General features: G+C 49.8%; 1 protein-coding gene across 16 annotated transcripts in view; it reads right to left on the bottom strand.

Moving 5' to 3' along the window:
• Nucleotides 1-16979, bottom strand: part of ACSL6 (acyl-CoA synthetase long chain family member 6) — a 61726-nt gene that overhangs the window by 25137 nt on the left and 19610 nt on the right. For all 16 annotated transcript variants that reach the window (XM_003732304.6, XM_078364920.1, XM_078364915.1 and 13 more), the window contains exons 3-10: nucleotides 15592-15706; nucleotides 14843-14907; nucleotides 14165-14266; nucleotides 13616-13715; nucleotides 12885-13063; nucleotides 11698-11730; nucleotides 10272-10323; nucleotides 1569-1642 (exon numbers count right to left, since the gene is read on the bottom strand). In XM_003732304.6, coding sequence (XP_003732352.1) covers nucleotides 1569-1642; nucleotides 10272-10323; nucleotides 11698-11730; nucleotides 12885-13063; nucleotides 13616-13715; nucleotides 14165-14266; nucleotides 14843-14907; nucleotides 15592-15706 — 720 coding nt within the window. The remainder of the gene's footprint in view (nucleotides 1-1568; nucleotides 1643-10271; nucleotides 10324-11697; nucleotides 11731-12884; nucleotides 13064-13615; nucleotides 13716-14164; nucleotides 14267-14842; nucleotides 14908-15591; nucleotides 15707-16979) is intronic.

The following is a 16979-nucleotide window of genomic DNA, read 5'->3' as shown; positions in this document are numbered from 1 at the left end:
TAAAGAGAAAATGGTCCTGGAGGGCAAACAGGAAGAGGGGGAGGGAAATGGAGGCGGTGAGGACAGAGAGAGGGGTGAGATGAAAGAGAGAAGAAATACGGGAGAGAGGGAGAGAGAGAGGGAAGGGAAGGTGCAGAAAGAAGAGAGAGACAGAGAGACAGGGCACCATAGGAAGCGGAGTGTTAGGTCGCAGCGCCAGTGGGTCTAGGTTATCTGCAGAAGCAAAGAGCCAAATGAAGCACACAGAAACCAGCAGAGCGGGCTCTGCAGGGAAGTCTTCTCTCAGAGGGCCTGCCTCTCACTTGCAGTCAGTCGGCACCAGCCCGGCTCTCTCCCCTGCCTCCCCACACCTGCAGGACCTGCCCCACACTCCATTTCCCCAGCCTCCCCAGATCACTTGGGCAGGGATTCAGAAGGGCTTGGCAGCTAGTCAGCACTTTCTAGTCCTTGCAGAGAAAGGGGCCCAGAGACTCCTAAGTTTATGCACCTGTGGCGGAGTACAAGCCGAAGCCAGAGGAGGAGACAAGACCAAACCCAAACAGTGGCTGAACCTGGGCTCACAAGCCATCCCTGGAACCAGGGCCTTAAAGGGGAATGCTGACAGAGAGCCCTGCTGCACCCTGTCAGCAAAGGGACGGCCCAGGCCACATCTCACAGTTGTCTCACAGATCCTAGGGACAGGGGCTACTCCAGCAAAGGGAGACGTGCACAAGGCTTGGGCTCTGGGTGGGCTGTGCCCGCAGGCGCTCTCCTCTGCTGGACTTCCCTGCTCTCCACTTCTTTGCAGAGGCCTTCACTCTCCTGTGCTGGCTTTTGGGCCAGTTTGGGCAAACCTTGGCTCCCAATCTGGGCTCAGCCACCAACTGTCTCTCACAGTTTTCTACTAAAATATGTAAGTGTTTGGGGCACATGCTCCATGATGTCATCTCCCATGAACATGGAGAGTGATTTTCTCCACGGTGGAGAAAAAGCCTAACTTTTTTGAAAAGCTGCATTCCTTTATACTGAAGGAAACTACAGGACATACTCACCCCTTGTGGGAAAAGTCCTCCTTTGTTAGCCGGTTATAAAATGCTAACATGCTTTGGTCAGGCCAAGATATCAGAGCTTTTTTGATATTAGATTTACCTTTAAGTACAGCCTTATAAATTAGCAGTTGCCGTTGTTTCTCAGACTCTAGTAGTCCTTAAACACAAAATGACTGAATTAAACCCTGACCTATTCGAAAAACAAGTTATTAAGGATTATTTTCTAAATAAAGGTATACACAAAACCATAGGTATATCAATTTTTGAAGTTAGAAAAGAAAAACAAATTTGTACACTTTTCTTTCTGGGATCTTAGTGCTCCCAGAAATCAACTGAATATTTGTCAAGTCTGGATCATTTCCGTATTTGGAGTTAAAAATGATGGTAAAAGTGGGGTTGCTCTAATGAGAACAGAAACTTTTGCCTGTGAATGGCAGCCCAGATTATATCAGGAAAACAAACAAACAAATAAAAAAAAATCCTCTGAGGCTTGAGACTGTCCTCAAGAGACAACTGCAACAGCAATTCTACTTTATTCACCTCTGTCACTTTCAGAAAGCCTGAGAAATCGGCCACCACGTTCCCATGGGTGAGCATCGCACCTTTTGGGTTCCCTATAAAAAGAAAGCAAGAAGCCAAATTAGTTGGAAACTCAAGGGCCACTTCTTGAGAACAGTGTCCAAGGTGGCAGCCCCAGACACCCAGGATGCCCACCCAAGCCTCTGGCCTTTGTCTTCAGCCACCTTTAGACAACAGGCAGATGAATGCTGCTTCAAGGACCATCATCCTATAGACATAGCCCACCATTAGGCTCCCAGCAGCATGGGACCAGGAGGCAGGAGACATGGCTACACAGGTGGGGTGTCTCAAGGTTTGTTGGGTCAACTGCTTGTGGTCTGCACCGTATCCTTTCCCATCTCCCTTCAGGAGCACAGGCTCTCGGCCCTCAGTTCCCTTACGTGCAGCAAGCGCTCTGTACTGCTCCCTGGGCTTGAGTGGGGCTGGTCTCCTGAGTCTAGCAGCCAACTCTGAGGACTTCTCTGCTGCATTTGACACCTGGAAAGGCCCCAGGTTCAGGCCAGGCTGGAGGTCCAGAGGGCTGGGCAGCCCTTCCTGCCTGCTCATTCGCAGAGCTGGGACACAGATATTCTTGCTTTATTTTGATACATTTCACTACTGCTCGTGAGGCCTGGTTCTCCGGGCCCTTAAGAAAGCCAGGGACTGCTAGGATGACTCAGACAGCAGAGGCCGCTAGGGATCCCAGGCACAGAAGGCTGGGAAGGAAGGTCAACTTGGCTACCATTTCCTGTTGAGGTGGATACAGCTCCAAAGTTCCTGCCAGACAGATCTGACAGGGCTCAAGTCCTAGCCTTGCCACTCATGGCCAGCATAACACTGGCAAGTCATTGTTCCCCTGTTTCCTTACCTGTAAGATAGGGACAGTAATGCCCACCTCATAGGCTTCTATAAGATCTAAAGATATAATCCAGGTACGAAAGATGTTAGTTTCCACTGGGGCAGCCAAAGATGTTAAATTAGATGTTTCCACGGAGGCAGCAGATACAATAACTGCAAAACTGGCAAGTGAGGGGCCAGACTACATTCAGAATTGACCCGGGAAACATCAAATAATCAAACATGTTAACTTTGCAACCCTCACCCTGAATGACGCGATAAAAGGGCTGAGTAGAGTGTTGTACTCAATGCCCCTGAATTACTCACTTTAAAATGGTAGATTTTATGCCATGTAAAATTTGCCTCAATGAGAAGGTAGGGAGAGAGAGAGAGAGAGAGAGAAAGAATGATTTTTTTTTTTCCTTTGGAGACAGCTTCACGGAGCCTATAGCCCATCAAAAGGGGAGGAACGAAGGGTCCTCTCTCCCAATCCCAACCTAACACCCAAGCTAACTCAGCCCTTAATGGGATCACTTGAAGAGCCTGATTGTGCTCCCTGCAGCTGGGAGACCCAATGAGAAAGGTGAATTAAGACTGTGGCTGTCAAAAAAAAAAAATTAATCCCAGGGAGTCTGGATATGGAATCTGCAGAAGGAACATCAGTCTCAGAGAGCAGTGGTGGGAATGGTGGGGTGCAGGAAATCTTATCCACAAGACCAGTTTGCCAGGGCAAAAGGACCATCGCCCATCAGGGGAAACAATCAAGTGTACACGACAGGCAGAAGCTGAAGTGGAGCAGACAGCAGACAACCCAAGGAAGGGCAGTGCCTAAATCAAGAGAGCTCATGAAGGCAGCCATCAACCAGAGGGAGTTTAGATGTTTGCCCAACACTGTCTTCCAACTTTCATATTCCATTTATTTATTCTCCTACCCCACTGCAAACCTGGTAAAAGAGGGCAAAAACCTCTGTTAGCAAGCTGGGGGAGAAGGAGAAACATCGGAGAACAGAAGAGAGGAGGACTGTGCCCTCCTTACCAAGCCTGCAGCCAGCCCTTGCTGGGGAAAGGGAGGAGTCTCAGTCAAGTGTACTGATTCCTTTTTTGTTATTCTGAATTAAGACTGTTTGTGACTTGCAATGTCCACAAGAGTTTTCATTACCTGAGAGTGACCAGAAACAGCAAGAGATGCCTCCATTTTTTATCCAGGAGCAGAAAAAAAAAACTACCACCACAGTGCAAATTTAAAGGCACGAATGGAGACAAAAATAAAGTTGCTCTCATAATTATATCCCAGGAGGCCTACTTGTTCAACTTACTGGTGACCCATTTATCAGAGATAAGAGCATCAGGCACGGCCCAATCTTTGAGTTCAAAAGACGGACACATCTGTTTAACTGCAATGTATGGTGGATGGGATTTTAACCTGTGCTCTGGCACTTCTACCCATATTGCAAATCACAGAGGTGATTCTGGGGACACAGAAGATTATGACATGATTTAAAAAGTTACATTTCTCTAATAAATAGCTGTCAACATATCTTCTTTTTAAAAAGAAAAGGTGCCATACCATCTAATTTTATCTCTGCCTATCCTTCTTTGATCCTAACATCTTTCCTCAAACCCAGGCCCAGATTAAGAAATTTCCACATTGTCCCTTATATACAAATCCCACAGAGTACCTGGGCCCACAGAGTATTCCGAGTGTCACCTGGCAATTTCTTCCCATTGACTCTCAGGTTCTGGAAGTTTCTAAGGAATATCTCCCAAACACTAGGTATGAAATCAGAGATGTTATGAAATAGAGTCCTGTGCTACAGAGCTTTGGATTTGCAAGTTTGGCTGACTTGTTCATCCTCGATAGAACTCAGGGTGAACAGTGTAAGACTCTCAAGAGAAAGCTGTCTTCATTGATAAAAAAACAATTCTAAAGCCTCCATTCAGTTCAAGCCAAAACATACAACAGCAGTAGTTATTCAATTCAACTTGGTTAGATAAGCCCTTTCCTTCTCCAACATGATGAGAAAAGTTCATGTCCTTTAGTTTTCTTGTGGATATGAATGCCATTTTATACATGTCTAATGGCCTATAGAATTATAAAACATTCCCAGACATGCCCAAATTATTTCTTTAAGTCATCTCTACATGTGGTCCTGAAGGATGAAGGAGAAGTGAATGTTGGCAACAAATTCCGGGGGAAGACCGAAAGGTTGCAGAATCGAATTGCAGAATTTTCCCTGGTTTTCTCCTTCTCTGGTGCAATGTCAGTAAGAGATGCTGGCTACCCAGGCCGCCAGTGTCTCAGCAGTATGAGACCTACTGTCTACTTCCCGTCATCCACTCATAAGCTGACCATTTTTGTGTTTAATTTTCTCTCCAGCCACTGAAGAAAAACCCTCCAAGTTTTAGATACTGCCAATGACATTTTGGCTTTGGTCAGCGCTCCTGGGCAGGCCTCCCATGGCTATTATGTAGAAAGGCATTTTGCTGGGTGACGATCTGCCCTGGTTGGATGTTGGCTCCAAGTGAGAACAGCTGTGGATGAAGTTGAGCTCAAGGTTTCTCTTGCAGGGGTGGAAATGGGTTTGGGGACAGCTCTGGGCCACACAGCTGGGAGCTTCTGACTGCTTGTTTCTGCTTTAAACAGTCAAAGGTGGGTTATAATAGTTACTGGTGATTGAAATTCCCTGGAAGTTTCATAATGCAGGTAGAATGTTCATCTTCCTGATAAAGGCTCTCACATCTTTAGGTCTGAGTCTTACTTTTATCAATCCCATAGCCACCTATTTTTCAAAAATCAAGACTTGAGGGCCAATATGAATAGAAATAATAACTATGATAGTAGCCAAGTACTCAACACCCACTAATGTTGCATTATGCTGGGCATTGCATCCATGGGAACTCACTTATTTCTTGAAACAACTCTAAGCAGTAAGTTAAATGTATTCATCTAATAGCCAAGAAAACAAGCTTAAGAGAGGGTAAGTAGGCTGGGCGTGGTGACTCATGCCTGTAATCCCAGCACTTTGGGAGGCCGAGGCAGGTGGATCACAAGGTCAGGATTTCAAGACCAGCCTGGCCAACATGGTGAAACCCCATCTCTACTAAAAATACAAAAATTAGCTGGGTGCAGTGGCAGGCACTTGTAATCCCAGCTACTTGGGAGGCTGAGGCAGGAGAATCACTTGAACTGGGGAAACAGAGGTTGCAGTGAGCCAAGATCATGCCACTGCACTCCAGCCTGGGTGACAAAGGGAGACTCTGTCTCAAAAAAAAAAAAAAAAAGAGAGAGAGAGGTCAAGTAATTCTAAAGCTGTACAGCAGGAGTGCTAAGACATAATTTTGTGTCTACACTCATACAAGTCTTGAACCAAATAGCACAAAACCAATAGGTCATGGTGAACATTATCCCCAGAAAGCCTACCTCTGAGTAGCCACAGTTCTGGGGCTGATGGGCATTTACATGCTCAGCTAAATGACTGCAGATGCCTGCGGGGCTTTCATGAACATCCTCAGTTAGAACAGAAGGGATGCCCCAATTTGAATGGCCTCCACTTGCTCAGCCTCCCAGCCCCACAGCCAGTGCTTAGAATTAATCCAACCAGCTCCCCCATGCTTTGAGCCTCTTTCATACGACTCCAGACATGTGGCCATTCCCCTCCTATCTTTCCTCTCATCCCTCCCTCCCATGCTGGCTCCTGCATCCCTTGCTTCAGTCACTCTCCTGTCAAGTGCTTCAGCTCTTGGGCCTCCCCCAGGATCCCATTCTGAAAACTGCACCAAGCCAATGCAGCTGCCAACCTTCTACTCCCTCTACAATGTAGTCCCTGAGGTTTAGAGCCTCTGTCCCAGAGGGGCTCTCTTCCCAGTAACTGTCACACATGCCCCCTTTAGACTCCTCTTTGCCCCCTTTAGACTTCTCTCACCTCACACCCTCAGCCGGGACCCTGATTCCCACTCCACAGAAGAGGCAGAAGCGATCAGAGGACTCTCTGCATCTTCCTGGCCTCCCAGACTCTGCTCTTACCTCTTCCTTCCTAGCAGGGCCGTCTTCTCCCTGATGCTTTGAGGCCTCCTCTCTCCCCCACTCACACCAAAGCTTCGGGAGCTCTGCTGCTTGAACATCCTCTTCTTTTCCTCTGTCTTTAGTGGTCCCTTCTCAACCATAAGAAACATTTCCACAAGAGCAAAAACCCTTCCCCAAAGTCCTTGGCCCCTCCACCTGTCAGTCTTGCTCTCTGCCATACCTTCACAGTCAACTATAAAAAACAAACAAACACCAACTTTCTCTTTAAGTATAACACACATGGAAAAGTACCCAAATAAGCATAAAGCTCAATGGAGTTTTCTGAAGTGAACTTGGCTGTACAGCCAGCACCCAGATCAAGAACATCACCAGCATCCCAGGGTCTTCCTTATAACCCTTCCAGGGTGCCATTACCACAGAAGGTGCCCCCATTCTGATTTGTAAAACCACAGGGTAGTTTATCATGTTTTATAATTTTATATGAAAGAAATCATACAATCTTTTGTGCCTGGTTTCTTTTGCTCAACATTGTGGCATAATGGCACATGCCATTAAGCTTTTGAGCAAATAAGCATTTGAGTTGTTTCCAGATTTTGACTATTACAAACAGTGTTGCTATGACCATGATGGGGCATGCCTTTTGGTGGCACAACCAATCTTTCTGAAAGAAATGCGCACATGCTTGCACTGAATTGACATCTTCACTTCCCGTTCACTCCTCAGTCCACAGCAACCGGCCTCTCCTCCACCCCATGCCCCAGGACCAGCCTTTGTCAAGAGCAACAGCAGGTCATTTCCTGGTGACATCCTCCAGTTACAACTTAGCCACAGATGATGCTGACAGATCCTGTTCTCCTCTAGCCTATCCAGCCACTCCTACCTGGTCTCTTTTGGGAACTCCTGTCCCATCATCTCCCTCATGCTCATGCCCTCAGGCCCTGTCCCAGGCCCTCTCTTTTCCTCTCAACACTCCCTCAAAGCAGGGTGTTCTGTGCTGCCACCAGGTCTCCAGACATGCTCTTTCCTCTGCTGGGAATGCCCTTCCCTGGTTTCTCCGGTACTGATCCTTCAGGACTCTGCTGAGACTGACTTCCTCTGGGAATCCTTTCTGTCCTGCTGTACTGACCTCTCTGTGGCTGGGTACCCGATGCACCAGGCATGCAGACCTCAAGGCAGTGACCACGTCGTATTGTAACTGCCCGATGATATGAGCTGGGAGCTTATGGGTGCAGACCTATGTTTTCTCCATCCCTATGCCCTCAGCTCCTAACACTGGTTCTGATGCATAGTGGGTACTCACAAAAATGAGCTAAATCATGAATATAGATGAATTAGAGAAAGAGTGCTAAAAACACATAGACTGGAAGAGTGTGTTTTAAAAGATCACAGTATATTCTTCACTGGGAAGATAAGGTACATGAATTTACAAGGATAAAACATCCTATCATTCAAGGGGCCCAATTTCCCAAACTGGGCTCTGTTATACCCACATATTATCTTTTTTTCAGAGGTGGGAGTGAGTTCAGATTCCAGTCCAGCTAACAGTTATTTTGAAATGAACAGCAAACCACATGTCTACCCCTCAGCCATCACTAGGTACAGACAGACCACAAGCTCTCACCTCTTCCCAGGCCTTCTTGGCCTGAACAGTGGCTTCAAAGCCCTGACTTATTCTAGGGATCACCACAGATCTTTCCACCACATGCCAAGAAGGAAATCTTCCCGGAATGATTCCACCAGAATCATGGGCCAAATGTCAGGATCAGATCATATTTTCCATCTTTCCCCAAGAAAAGAACATGGCCCTTGATAAGGCTGGGAGCCAGGACATTCAGCTTACATTTAAGGAAAGCTGTATCTGGGCTGTGACGCTAGACACACAAGGCTGATGTGCCCGACAAGAGAATGAGTACAAGAGGCACAGCACAGGCTTAGCCTAAAGCCAAGGAAATCCTAGTGTACAGCCAGGTGCGGTGATATCAGGCCAGGGCTCTGCTCCCTCCCCCAGCTCTGCCCAGGCACCAGCCATAGCTTTGGAGTGGGAGGTCCGGGAAAGTAAATCACAGCCTGTGTTTCAAGCCCCATATATTCTGCTTCCATCACGCAGAGCTTGAGCCGGATGGCTCAGCTTTCTACAGTCTGGAAAGGCACTAGACATGATGTCTGCTCTCCCCAGCCAGGGAACAGAACACTTCTGTATCATGAATTCTTTTCCAGATCCAAGGGCAATGTCTGTGACCAAGCGACCTGTTAAAAGCCTGAAGGCACACTTTGAAGGCAGGTCTAAAGGTAAGGCCATAGCAGCGACCCACTCTCTAAAACCATGTCACCAAAAATTCACATGGTAAAACTCAAGACACAAACCCAATGTGTTTACTTATTTTCTGGCTGCTTTAGCACTACAACAGCAGGATTTAGTCGCTGCAATAAGGAGCATATGTGGCCTGAAAAAAAAAAACAAACAAAAACCTCAAGACAAAAAGACATTGGAAAATGCTATTTAAAAAGCAACATAAACCTGAAGGTGCATTTTTGAATTCTTGGTTGGCTCTGGATGTCAGCTCCTGGAGAGGAAGGGCTGTGTTGTTACTTTTCTGACAGAGTTTAGTAGAGTGTAGTGGAAGTCCTTGAACCCATGTGAGTTAATGGTAAAAATCTATCTCTATTCAATAAAGCATGTTTATCACGATCCACTGACATGAATAATCTTGCTTGTAGGGTTGGTCACGGGTCTGCCAAATGTCTCAGAGGCTGCATCTGTGGAAGGCATGCAGAGCCCCAATTCACTGCCCACCGACAGTTGTCATCAAGATGGGCCAATCCTCAGTCTGGAAAAAGAAGGCTGGAGGCTTCCTACCCATTCAGGGCAAGGCAAGTGACATCCACATCATCAGATGAGATGAAAAGGCAGCACTGGGAAGGGCACTGGCCTTGGAATTACAAGAGCAGGGCATAAGTCCTGTTGCTTCCACTTGTTGGTGATGTCCCCTTGGAGCAGGCTTGGTGACAGTCCTGCTCACTTCACAGGCTGTGCTGAGGCCCCAGTAGTGCAGAGAGAGGGTGGACAGTGTGCTATAGAAATGCAGAGGTTTGTGCCTGTGTTGTCTTCTTGTGCATTCTGCCTCCTTTAGGAAGCCTTCTTTGATCCTTCCTGTCACTGCTGATATGTGTGCTCCTCTGTCAACTCTAAGCACAGAGGGTGTAATTTCTGCTTGTGTCCTCTGCCTGACAGCCTTGCTCACAGGATACCAGCTCCAGCCTGCAGAGCATCTGCATTGCCCTTTCACATACTGTCCCATCTCCCACTTGCCACCTTTGGCCATCCTCATGGCAGATGAGAAATTGGGGACACTGGTAGCAGAGAAGTTAAATGACTGGGTCATAGTCCCCCAGCAAGCAGTGGAGGTGGGACTCAAACCGAGGCTCTCAGATGCCAAACCTCACACTCTTTCCCCAGTCTCTGACACAAAGGCCAGGCAGGGGCAGAAAGCAAGGGAGTGAGAGCTGTTTCCCAAAGAGAAATGACCCCAGTGAGAAAGAAGCCTCCCTCAGCACATGATCCAGCTGCCCATGACTCTACTGACTCAATTCTGGGAGGTGCCCAGCCCTCACCCTGGACCTCCCAATTCACACTGTCCACCTGCACCTGGCCACTCCTATGCTGGGCATTGGGAGGTGCAAGAGGGACCCAATGTCTGGAGCCAGGCATCAGACAAGGCTCAGCCCATTTCAAACAGGGTATCAAAGACTCCAGCAGTCACTTGCTAGACCATCAGGGAAGGGTGCAGGTAGCCATGGCTGGGAATCTGCATGCCTCTGCTTACCTGTTGTGCCGCTTGTGAAACACACAATGGAGAGGTCATCAGGCTGCGGGGGCTGCAGGAGTGAGAAGAGGAGTGTGTTAGGGAGACCCAGTGTGGCCAGCCAGGGCCCTGAGATGCCTGGGTTCCCCCTCCAGCCAGGCCTCTGTGTTTGCTGTATGTGGGTATGGGCATGTATTGGGCATGCATGCATGCCCCTGTGTGCTGCGCTCAGAAAGGTGGGCAGGAGATCACTCAGGAAAAAGAAAAAGAAACTGAGGAAATCGAACTGGGGTGTGAACACTGTTCTGTCCCACTAACCTCACATCTGGTCCCACTGCCTCCCCCACTTAAGCCTGGGCTGAATTCTCCTAGATGGGATTGGGCTTCAGTGGCCACATCTCAGCCGCCACATCTCAGCCTCTATCAAAGCTCTGAACTTTCTAGGGGATGTGACTTAGTTCACTCCCTCCTTCCTTCTCATTTTCTCCCAAGTATCTAGGATTAGGCTTGGGAGCATATGTGGCTTGGGCACTGAGCTGCCCACTGTGTCACCAAGGCTGCTCTGTACCAGCCTTTGCCCTGCCACTGGGCACACAGTCTGGGGTCACCTGGAGGATCCCACCAAGTCTGCTTGCATGTAGAGGATGGCTTTCCAGAGGAGGTGGCAGTTGAGTTGGAAGGGCAAGCAGGATTTCTCCAGATGAAGTGATGGTGGGTGTTTTGGGGAGAAGAACCAGCCTGGGCACAGGCACAGAGGCACAAGAGACAAAGGGTGCTCAGGGATGGGAGAGTGGTTCTCTAAGGCTGAGGTCTGATGTGTGGGAGGTGGACAAACACCAGGGGCTACACATGCAGCACCCTGGGAAGTAGGGGATGACCTGCTCAGGCCTGTGTGAAGGGAGAGGGAAGGACTAAGCTGGAGGGAGGCCAGGAGATCAGATGCCTTTTAGAAAGTTGAAAACCCCCACATGGCCCATCCCGGGGTCAGTTGTCCTCACTGTGGCTCAACCCCAGAAAGTATCAAATGGGAATGATGCACAGAAAAGTTCACAAAGCAAAGATGAACAAAGATAGCAGATGCCACAGGCCATTTGCCCTGAGAGTCTATTTCTGGTTCTATTACTGCTTCTGTCTACCACATCTTCTGGAGAGTTCACCATATTCATAGGGAGAAAATAAGACTTCCCAAAGAAGTTACCTGAAGAATCAAGGGTAGCTAGGATTGGCAGCTCTTTTCTCTCCCTCCCAAATACGTGACTCCTGTTCCAGGTCCTTCCCTGGGCCTTCAGCCCACAGAAGTCCTGGACACCCAAGTGGGCATTTCCTGACTTGCACACAGGAATTGCTTATTAACACAGAGGTGCTGGTCTGTGCACAGTCAGGGACTCTAAGGACAAGCCCTGTACACCATCTCACTCAATAAAGACCTGCAGGTGGATTAGCTTACCACAGGAACATGGTGATTCTCTTGGCCACAGTCCTGAAAGAAGAAAATGCTGTTTTTTAAATGCTCAAAATTTCTCTCTCTCTCTCTCTTTTTCTCTCTCGCTCTCTCTGTCTTTCTCATACACACACACACAAACATACACACACACACACACACACACACACACCAGAATAAAAAGCTCAGTAGGCCTCACTCCTGCACCCAGCCCAGAATTTAAGATACCAAAGAGGCCACTGAGGTGGTCATGGCAGACATGACCTCAGTGGCCTCTTCTCAGACAGATGTCTAGGCCTGAGGGTCCTGGGAGAGAGAGAGGGTGACTAGAGGTTCTAGGCCACCCCACATATTAAAGACAGGGAGCCTGAACCCCAGGGAGAGGCTAAGCATAGTGCACATGCCAACTGTACAATGGCACTCTGGGTGTGAGCATGCTGGGCTTAAGATGCCCTTGGCATGGCTGGGCACATGCTCAGGATGAAGCAGCTGATTGAACTAGGTTTCTGGATGAGCAGTCAGTGCAGGCGGGGCAGGCGGGGGCTGCCAGTGTAGGTCAGCTGCCAGTGCCAGGGAGGGGTACAATGCACAGACGTTACCAGTACAGTGGGGAGCATGCAGGGAGGCAGGAGGAGAAGGAGGGCCCAGGGCCTAGATCCAGTAGGGCATAGTGGGGGATCAGCTGCTACTGAGGCCTTGGCGGCCAGGATGTCCTGTGTCATCCCAGCAGACCACAAGCTGCCATCAACCTGATGTCTCTGGGGAGGCCGGGCACAGAAAAATCACTTCTTCTGGCTGCTGGGGGTTTAGATCAGGTTTACAAGAACCTCTCCCAGACTCCTGGACTTATGTCTGCAGTCCTCAGACAAAGACAGGCTGGGGCTAGCTAAAAATGAGGATGCTCTGGAGGCCATGTGAGTACCTCTGGGGTAAGCTGGCACCACAGTCCACCAGTCAGCACCTAGAATGAGGCCGGTTATCCAGCCACAGTGCCTATTTCCTAGAGGATGCCTGTGAGCACCAATCCCACCACCCACCACCAGCCCTTGCAAAGCATGCCCTATCTAGACACTGATACACCCTGAGGGCCCAAAACCACCACCCCAGGACATGAAAGGGACAGATAACCAGAAGTTCTGACTCAGTGACCAGCCAGCAGTGGCCCACCAAACAGCCCAGAAGCAGACCCTCACCTCCACAGCCTGCATGGACTTAATGACCACCCCGCACTTCTGCCCTCTCTCTTTCAGGGTTTCTTCGAATGGGTCCATGAGGATGATCAGCTTGAGGCCTGGAGTCTCCTTCCTCTCCACATGCTGTAGCAGAAGCACAGCCTTCTGAGGTTTGTCCACAATCACAGTGCTGATGTCCGCTGCAGAGGCCATCAAGGAGAGTCAGGCCATGTGGGCCCAGGCCATGACTGTAGGCAGCATGTGCCAGGCAGCAATTCCATGGGCTGCATGCCCACAGCTTGTGTGTAAATAAATATGTAAGACAGGCCTTGTGTACAGAGAAATGTGCCATGGGTCCGGGGCAGAACCAAGGACAGAAGGCCAGGGAACCTTCTCAAGCAGATTCCATGCTCCCCTTTGCTCCAGGCTCTGCCCCCATCATCCCAGGTCTTGAAATATTTACCACCCCCCTGCATCTTGTGCCAAGCTGTCATGAACTTCAGAGGTTGCACCCTGCGTGGAGGCTGCTGCAGAGGCTCCTTCTTGGCAGCTGAGCCCTGTGGCTCACCTTCAGGTAAGGTCTGACTGGGAACAGCTTGACTCAGGAAGCCAACTCAGGGGACACAGTGTAAGCCCCTAGTATTTTCTGAGAGCAAAGTACCTCTTACAAGTGTCAGACAATCAGCATAACCTGAGAAGCTGGAGGCTGGGGTCCAGCTGCCAGTGGCAGGATGGGGTGGCAGTAGTCTTACCTGTATTGATGATGTAGCAGATAGCCCCAGGGCCCAGGGTGTCATAGAGAGGGACCACCACCATGGAATATGTGTAGCAGGCCAGCTCCGCAATGATCCACTGTGGAGACACACAAGTTAATGGGTTGTGCCTGCTCACCCACAGCCTTCTGGACCAGGCCTGTCCCGGGGAGTTCTGTAACTTCTGGATTTCAAGTCCAAACTGCCCCAAGCACAGTTCCATGGCCTGTGGAATCCTTGCCACAGGCATAGGGCTTACAGCAGGAACCCTGGTCACCTGGGCCTAAGGGCAGAATAGCTCTCTAATCTCCCATTGGCCTAAGGGACAGCTGTTTGTAGAGCTGGGTGGGGGTGTAGATGGAACTTGGCTGGGGTGGTCAGTGCTGATGAGGGGCAGAACAGGGTTGGGAAGAGAGATGGTGGCATAGCCCAAGGGTCCCTGTTTTTTCTTTCATCCTGGGCCCTACAAACAGTGGAAGCAGGACTATTTCATGGTAGCCCACCCCTACCTCACTAATCCCTCTAAAATCAGTTAAGGCAGATGCTCACCTCTGGCCGATTTTGTGCAAAAACACCAATAAACTGATCTGTGCATGCTTTACAATTGTGCTGGAGAAGTCCGGACCCCAGAAATTCAGCCCTGTCGGCCACCTGCACACAGATGTGGGGAAGTGATAGGAAAGCAAGAACTCTTCAGCAGGGGAAGGAGATCCCCAGGAGGGATGTTTTATTTTATTTTTTCTTTGAGACAGTCTTGCTCTGTTGCCCAGGCTGGAGTGTAGTGGTGTGATCTCTGCTCACTGCAACCTCCACCTCCCGGGTTCAAGCAATTTTCCTGTCTCAGCCTCCTGAGTAGCTTGGATTACAGGTGCATGCTGCCACACCTGGATACTTTTTTTGTATTTTGGTAGAGATGGGGGGTTTCACCATATTGCCCAAGCTGGTCTCGAACTCTTGAGCTAAGGCAATCCACCTACCTTGGCCTCCCAAAGTGCTGGGATTACAGGCATGAGCCACCACACCCAGCTGGGATTCTTACAGGTCTGAGGGTCCTCCCTGACTCCCAATCCAGCATGCTGGAAGTGCTTCAAGGCTGTTGCCAGGAGTTTGGCAGACAGGCCAGGAAAGTAAAAAATGACCCTCTGAGACCTAGCAGGTGCCCACATCCCTCCCTACCCTCCCTGAGTGCCAGATCTAGCACGGTGGGGTCTGTCCTCTATCACTCACCTCCTGGTAGGACAGCCACTGGTAAGGCTGCTTGGGCTTCCTGAAACCAAGACAGGGCCCATTCCCTGCAGAAAGATAAGAAAGCCTTGTGCCAGGGAGGGGTCAAGGTGGGTGTGCCACCTGCATCCACCCATCAGGAACCTGGATGGACATCCCATATAGTAGTGTGTCCATGGGCCAAGTGAACTGCCCTCCTGCACTGCCAGCTACCTGCCTAATCTGCTGAAGCCCAGGAGGGCTTAAAGCACACAAGTGTGGCATCACCTCAGGGATCAGGGAGGTCTGGAAATGGGGAAGGATGCAGTGCCCAGTCCCCACCATAACTTGTGTGGTGATCCTTATTGCAGACCCAAAGGATACAGACACCTGAGGGCCGCTGGGAGGAGGTGGTAGGCTGCCTCTCTTTGCCTCTTACCCTGAGAGCACCCAGACATCTCAGAGGTTCAGGTCTGAAACCATGCCAGCCAGTGGCCTGGCAGTTCAAGACTCACCAAGAGCACAGAGCATGGGCCAAAAGATGGCCTAATGTCAAGCTGCCCCAAGGGCTGGAACAAAGCTGAGGTCAGACCTTTGGCCATATAATGCAGCTGCTTCTCTGACTGCTGGGAGGAAGGCCAGGACTAGCTTCTCTCCACTGAACCCGGGGACAGCTCAGCTGCCATGTCCCTGGTATCATGTTTGCATAACCACCCTTGAACCCACTCAACCCCTGCCACACAGCCCCTCCACATCCCCATATCCCTTCTTACCTGAGATGCTAAGCCCACGGCGGAACACCTGGTACATGGTCCGGGCATCGTCGTAGTAGTGGGTAAGTAGCTGAGAGCCAGACCCAATCACAGATCGCCTTGCCCCGCCACTGTCCTACAAGCCAAGCATGGGCCAGAGAAGTTGGCTGAGGCAGTAGGGGAGCCAGGAGAGGGCCCCAGCATGCAAAGGCTATACACAGCTCGCATGTGCGACCCGTGCCCACAGTTAGCACTGTGGCATGTTCTGTGTGCCCTCATACACATGGACTACACACACCTGGACTGTACACATTCAACCTGCATGTAGCCACACTTCAACATAGTTGGCTCATGCATGTAGGCTGGGTATACCAGTGTCCCCACATACAAACCACACACATACACACACACACACACACACATACACACACACACAGTATTCACACACCAGGTTAGCATATACAGAATGTCCCAGGTTTTCAGTTACTGTTCATACACACCCATGGCTCACTCATACAGCACTGTGAGGATTATGGGCTAGATTCAGGCCATCCCCTGGCATTAGGAACAACCTGCAAAGGTATCCCCTATCCCATCATCTGCTGCTATGCCCCTGGGTTAAGGATCATTTGGGTGTGGTGTTAGCTAAGAAGGCTACCACCCATCATTCATGTAATAATGTGAGTTAGAGGACTGCTGAAGGTTCTGCTCCAGGCACAGAGGCCTAGGAGGTTAGGGAGGGAGGACACATTGAATTATGTCCATGTGCAATGGGGGAGGAGAGGCAGGCAGGAAATTCCTGGGCCCAAAGTGGTACAGGTGCAGAGTAGGAAGGTGGCAGACCACCTCTGTGCTGGTGAGTAGGGCAAGGAGCCAGGCTTCTCCTGCCCCTCTCCCCTTCCACCCTGCCACCCTTGCCCATAGTGCCCAAACCCAAACTCTCCAGTATCATAGCTCCACCTTCTTCGAGCATTATTTGAGCTGGGTTGGCCCAGAGCCTGCCACCTCTTGGAACATCAGGTCTAAGGAAATAATGTCTGTGAGAACCAGAAAGCAAACAGTCAAACTCAAAACCACAGGTAGCTCTCAACTGTTTTGGAGTTGAAAGCTCTGCTTGGCCAATGCTTTTGAGCACCAAGCCTACCGAAGCCCTGCAAGGGAAGCTGGGACACATCTAATCAGACCCAGTTGGCACCTAGGCAACAGATATGGTACAAGGAGAGACTGTCCCTGTCTGTCAGGGACAGAAGAGGTTCAACAACTGGGCATGTGTGTTACCAAGCAGCTGCCAAGTTAGGATTCGAAGGATGCATGGGGGTCGCCAGGCAGAGTGAGAAGGTGGGAACAGCAACCTGGGCATAGGCAGCAGCACATGCAACTGCCCTGGCAGGAGGCACACGTGTGTCTGG

Source organism: Callithrix jacchus, chromosome 2 (assembly GCF_049354715.1).
Source record: "Callithrix jacchus isolate 240 chromosome 2, calJac240_pri, whole genome shotgun sequence".
NCBI classification, from domain to species: Eukaryota; Metazoa; Chordata; class Mammalia; order Primates; family Cebidae; genus Callithrix; species Callithrix jacchus.
This window is presented reverse-complemented; position numbering and strand designations above follow the sequence as displayed.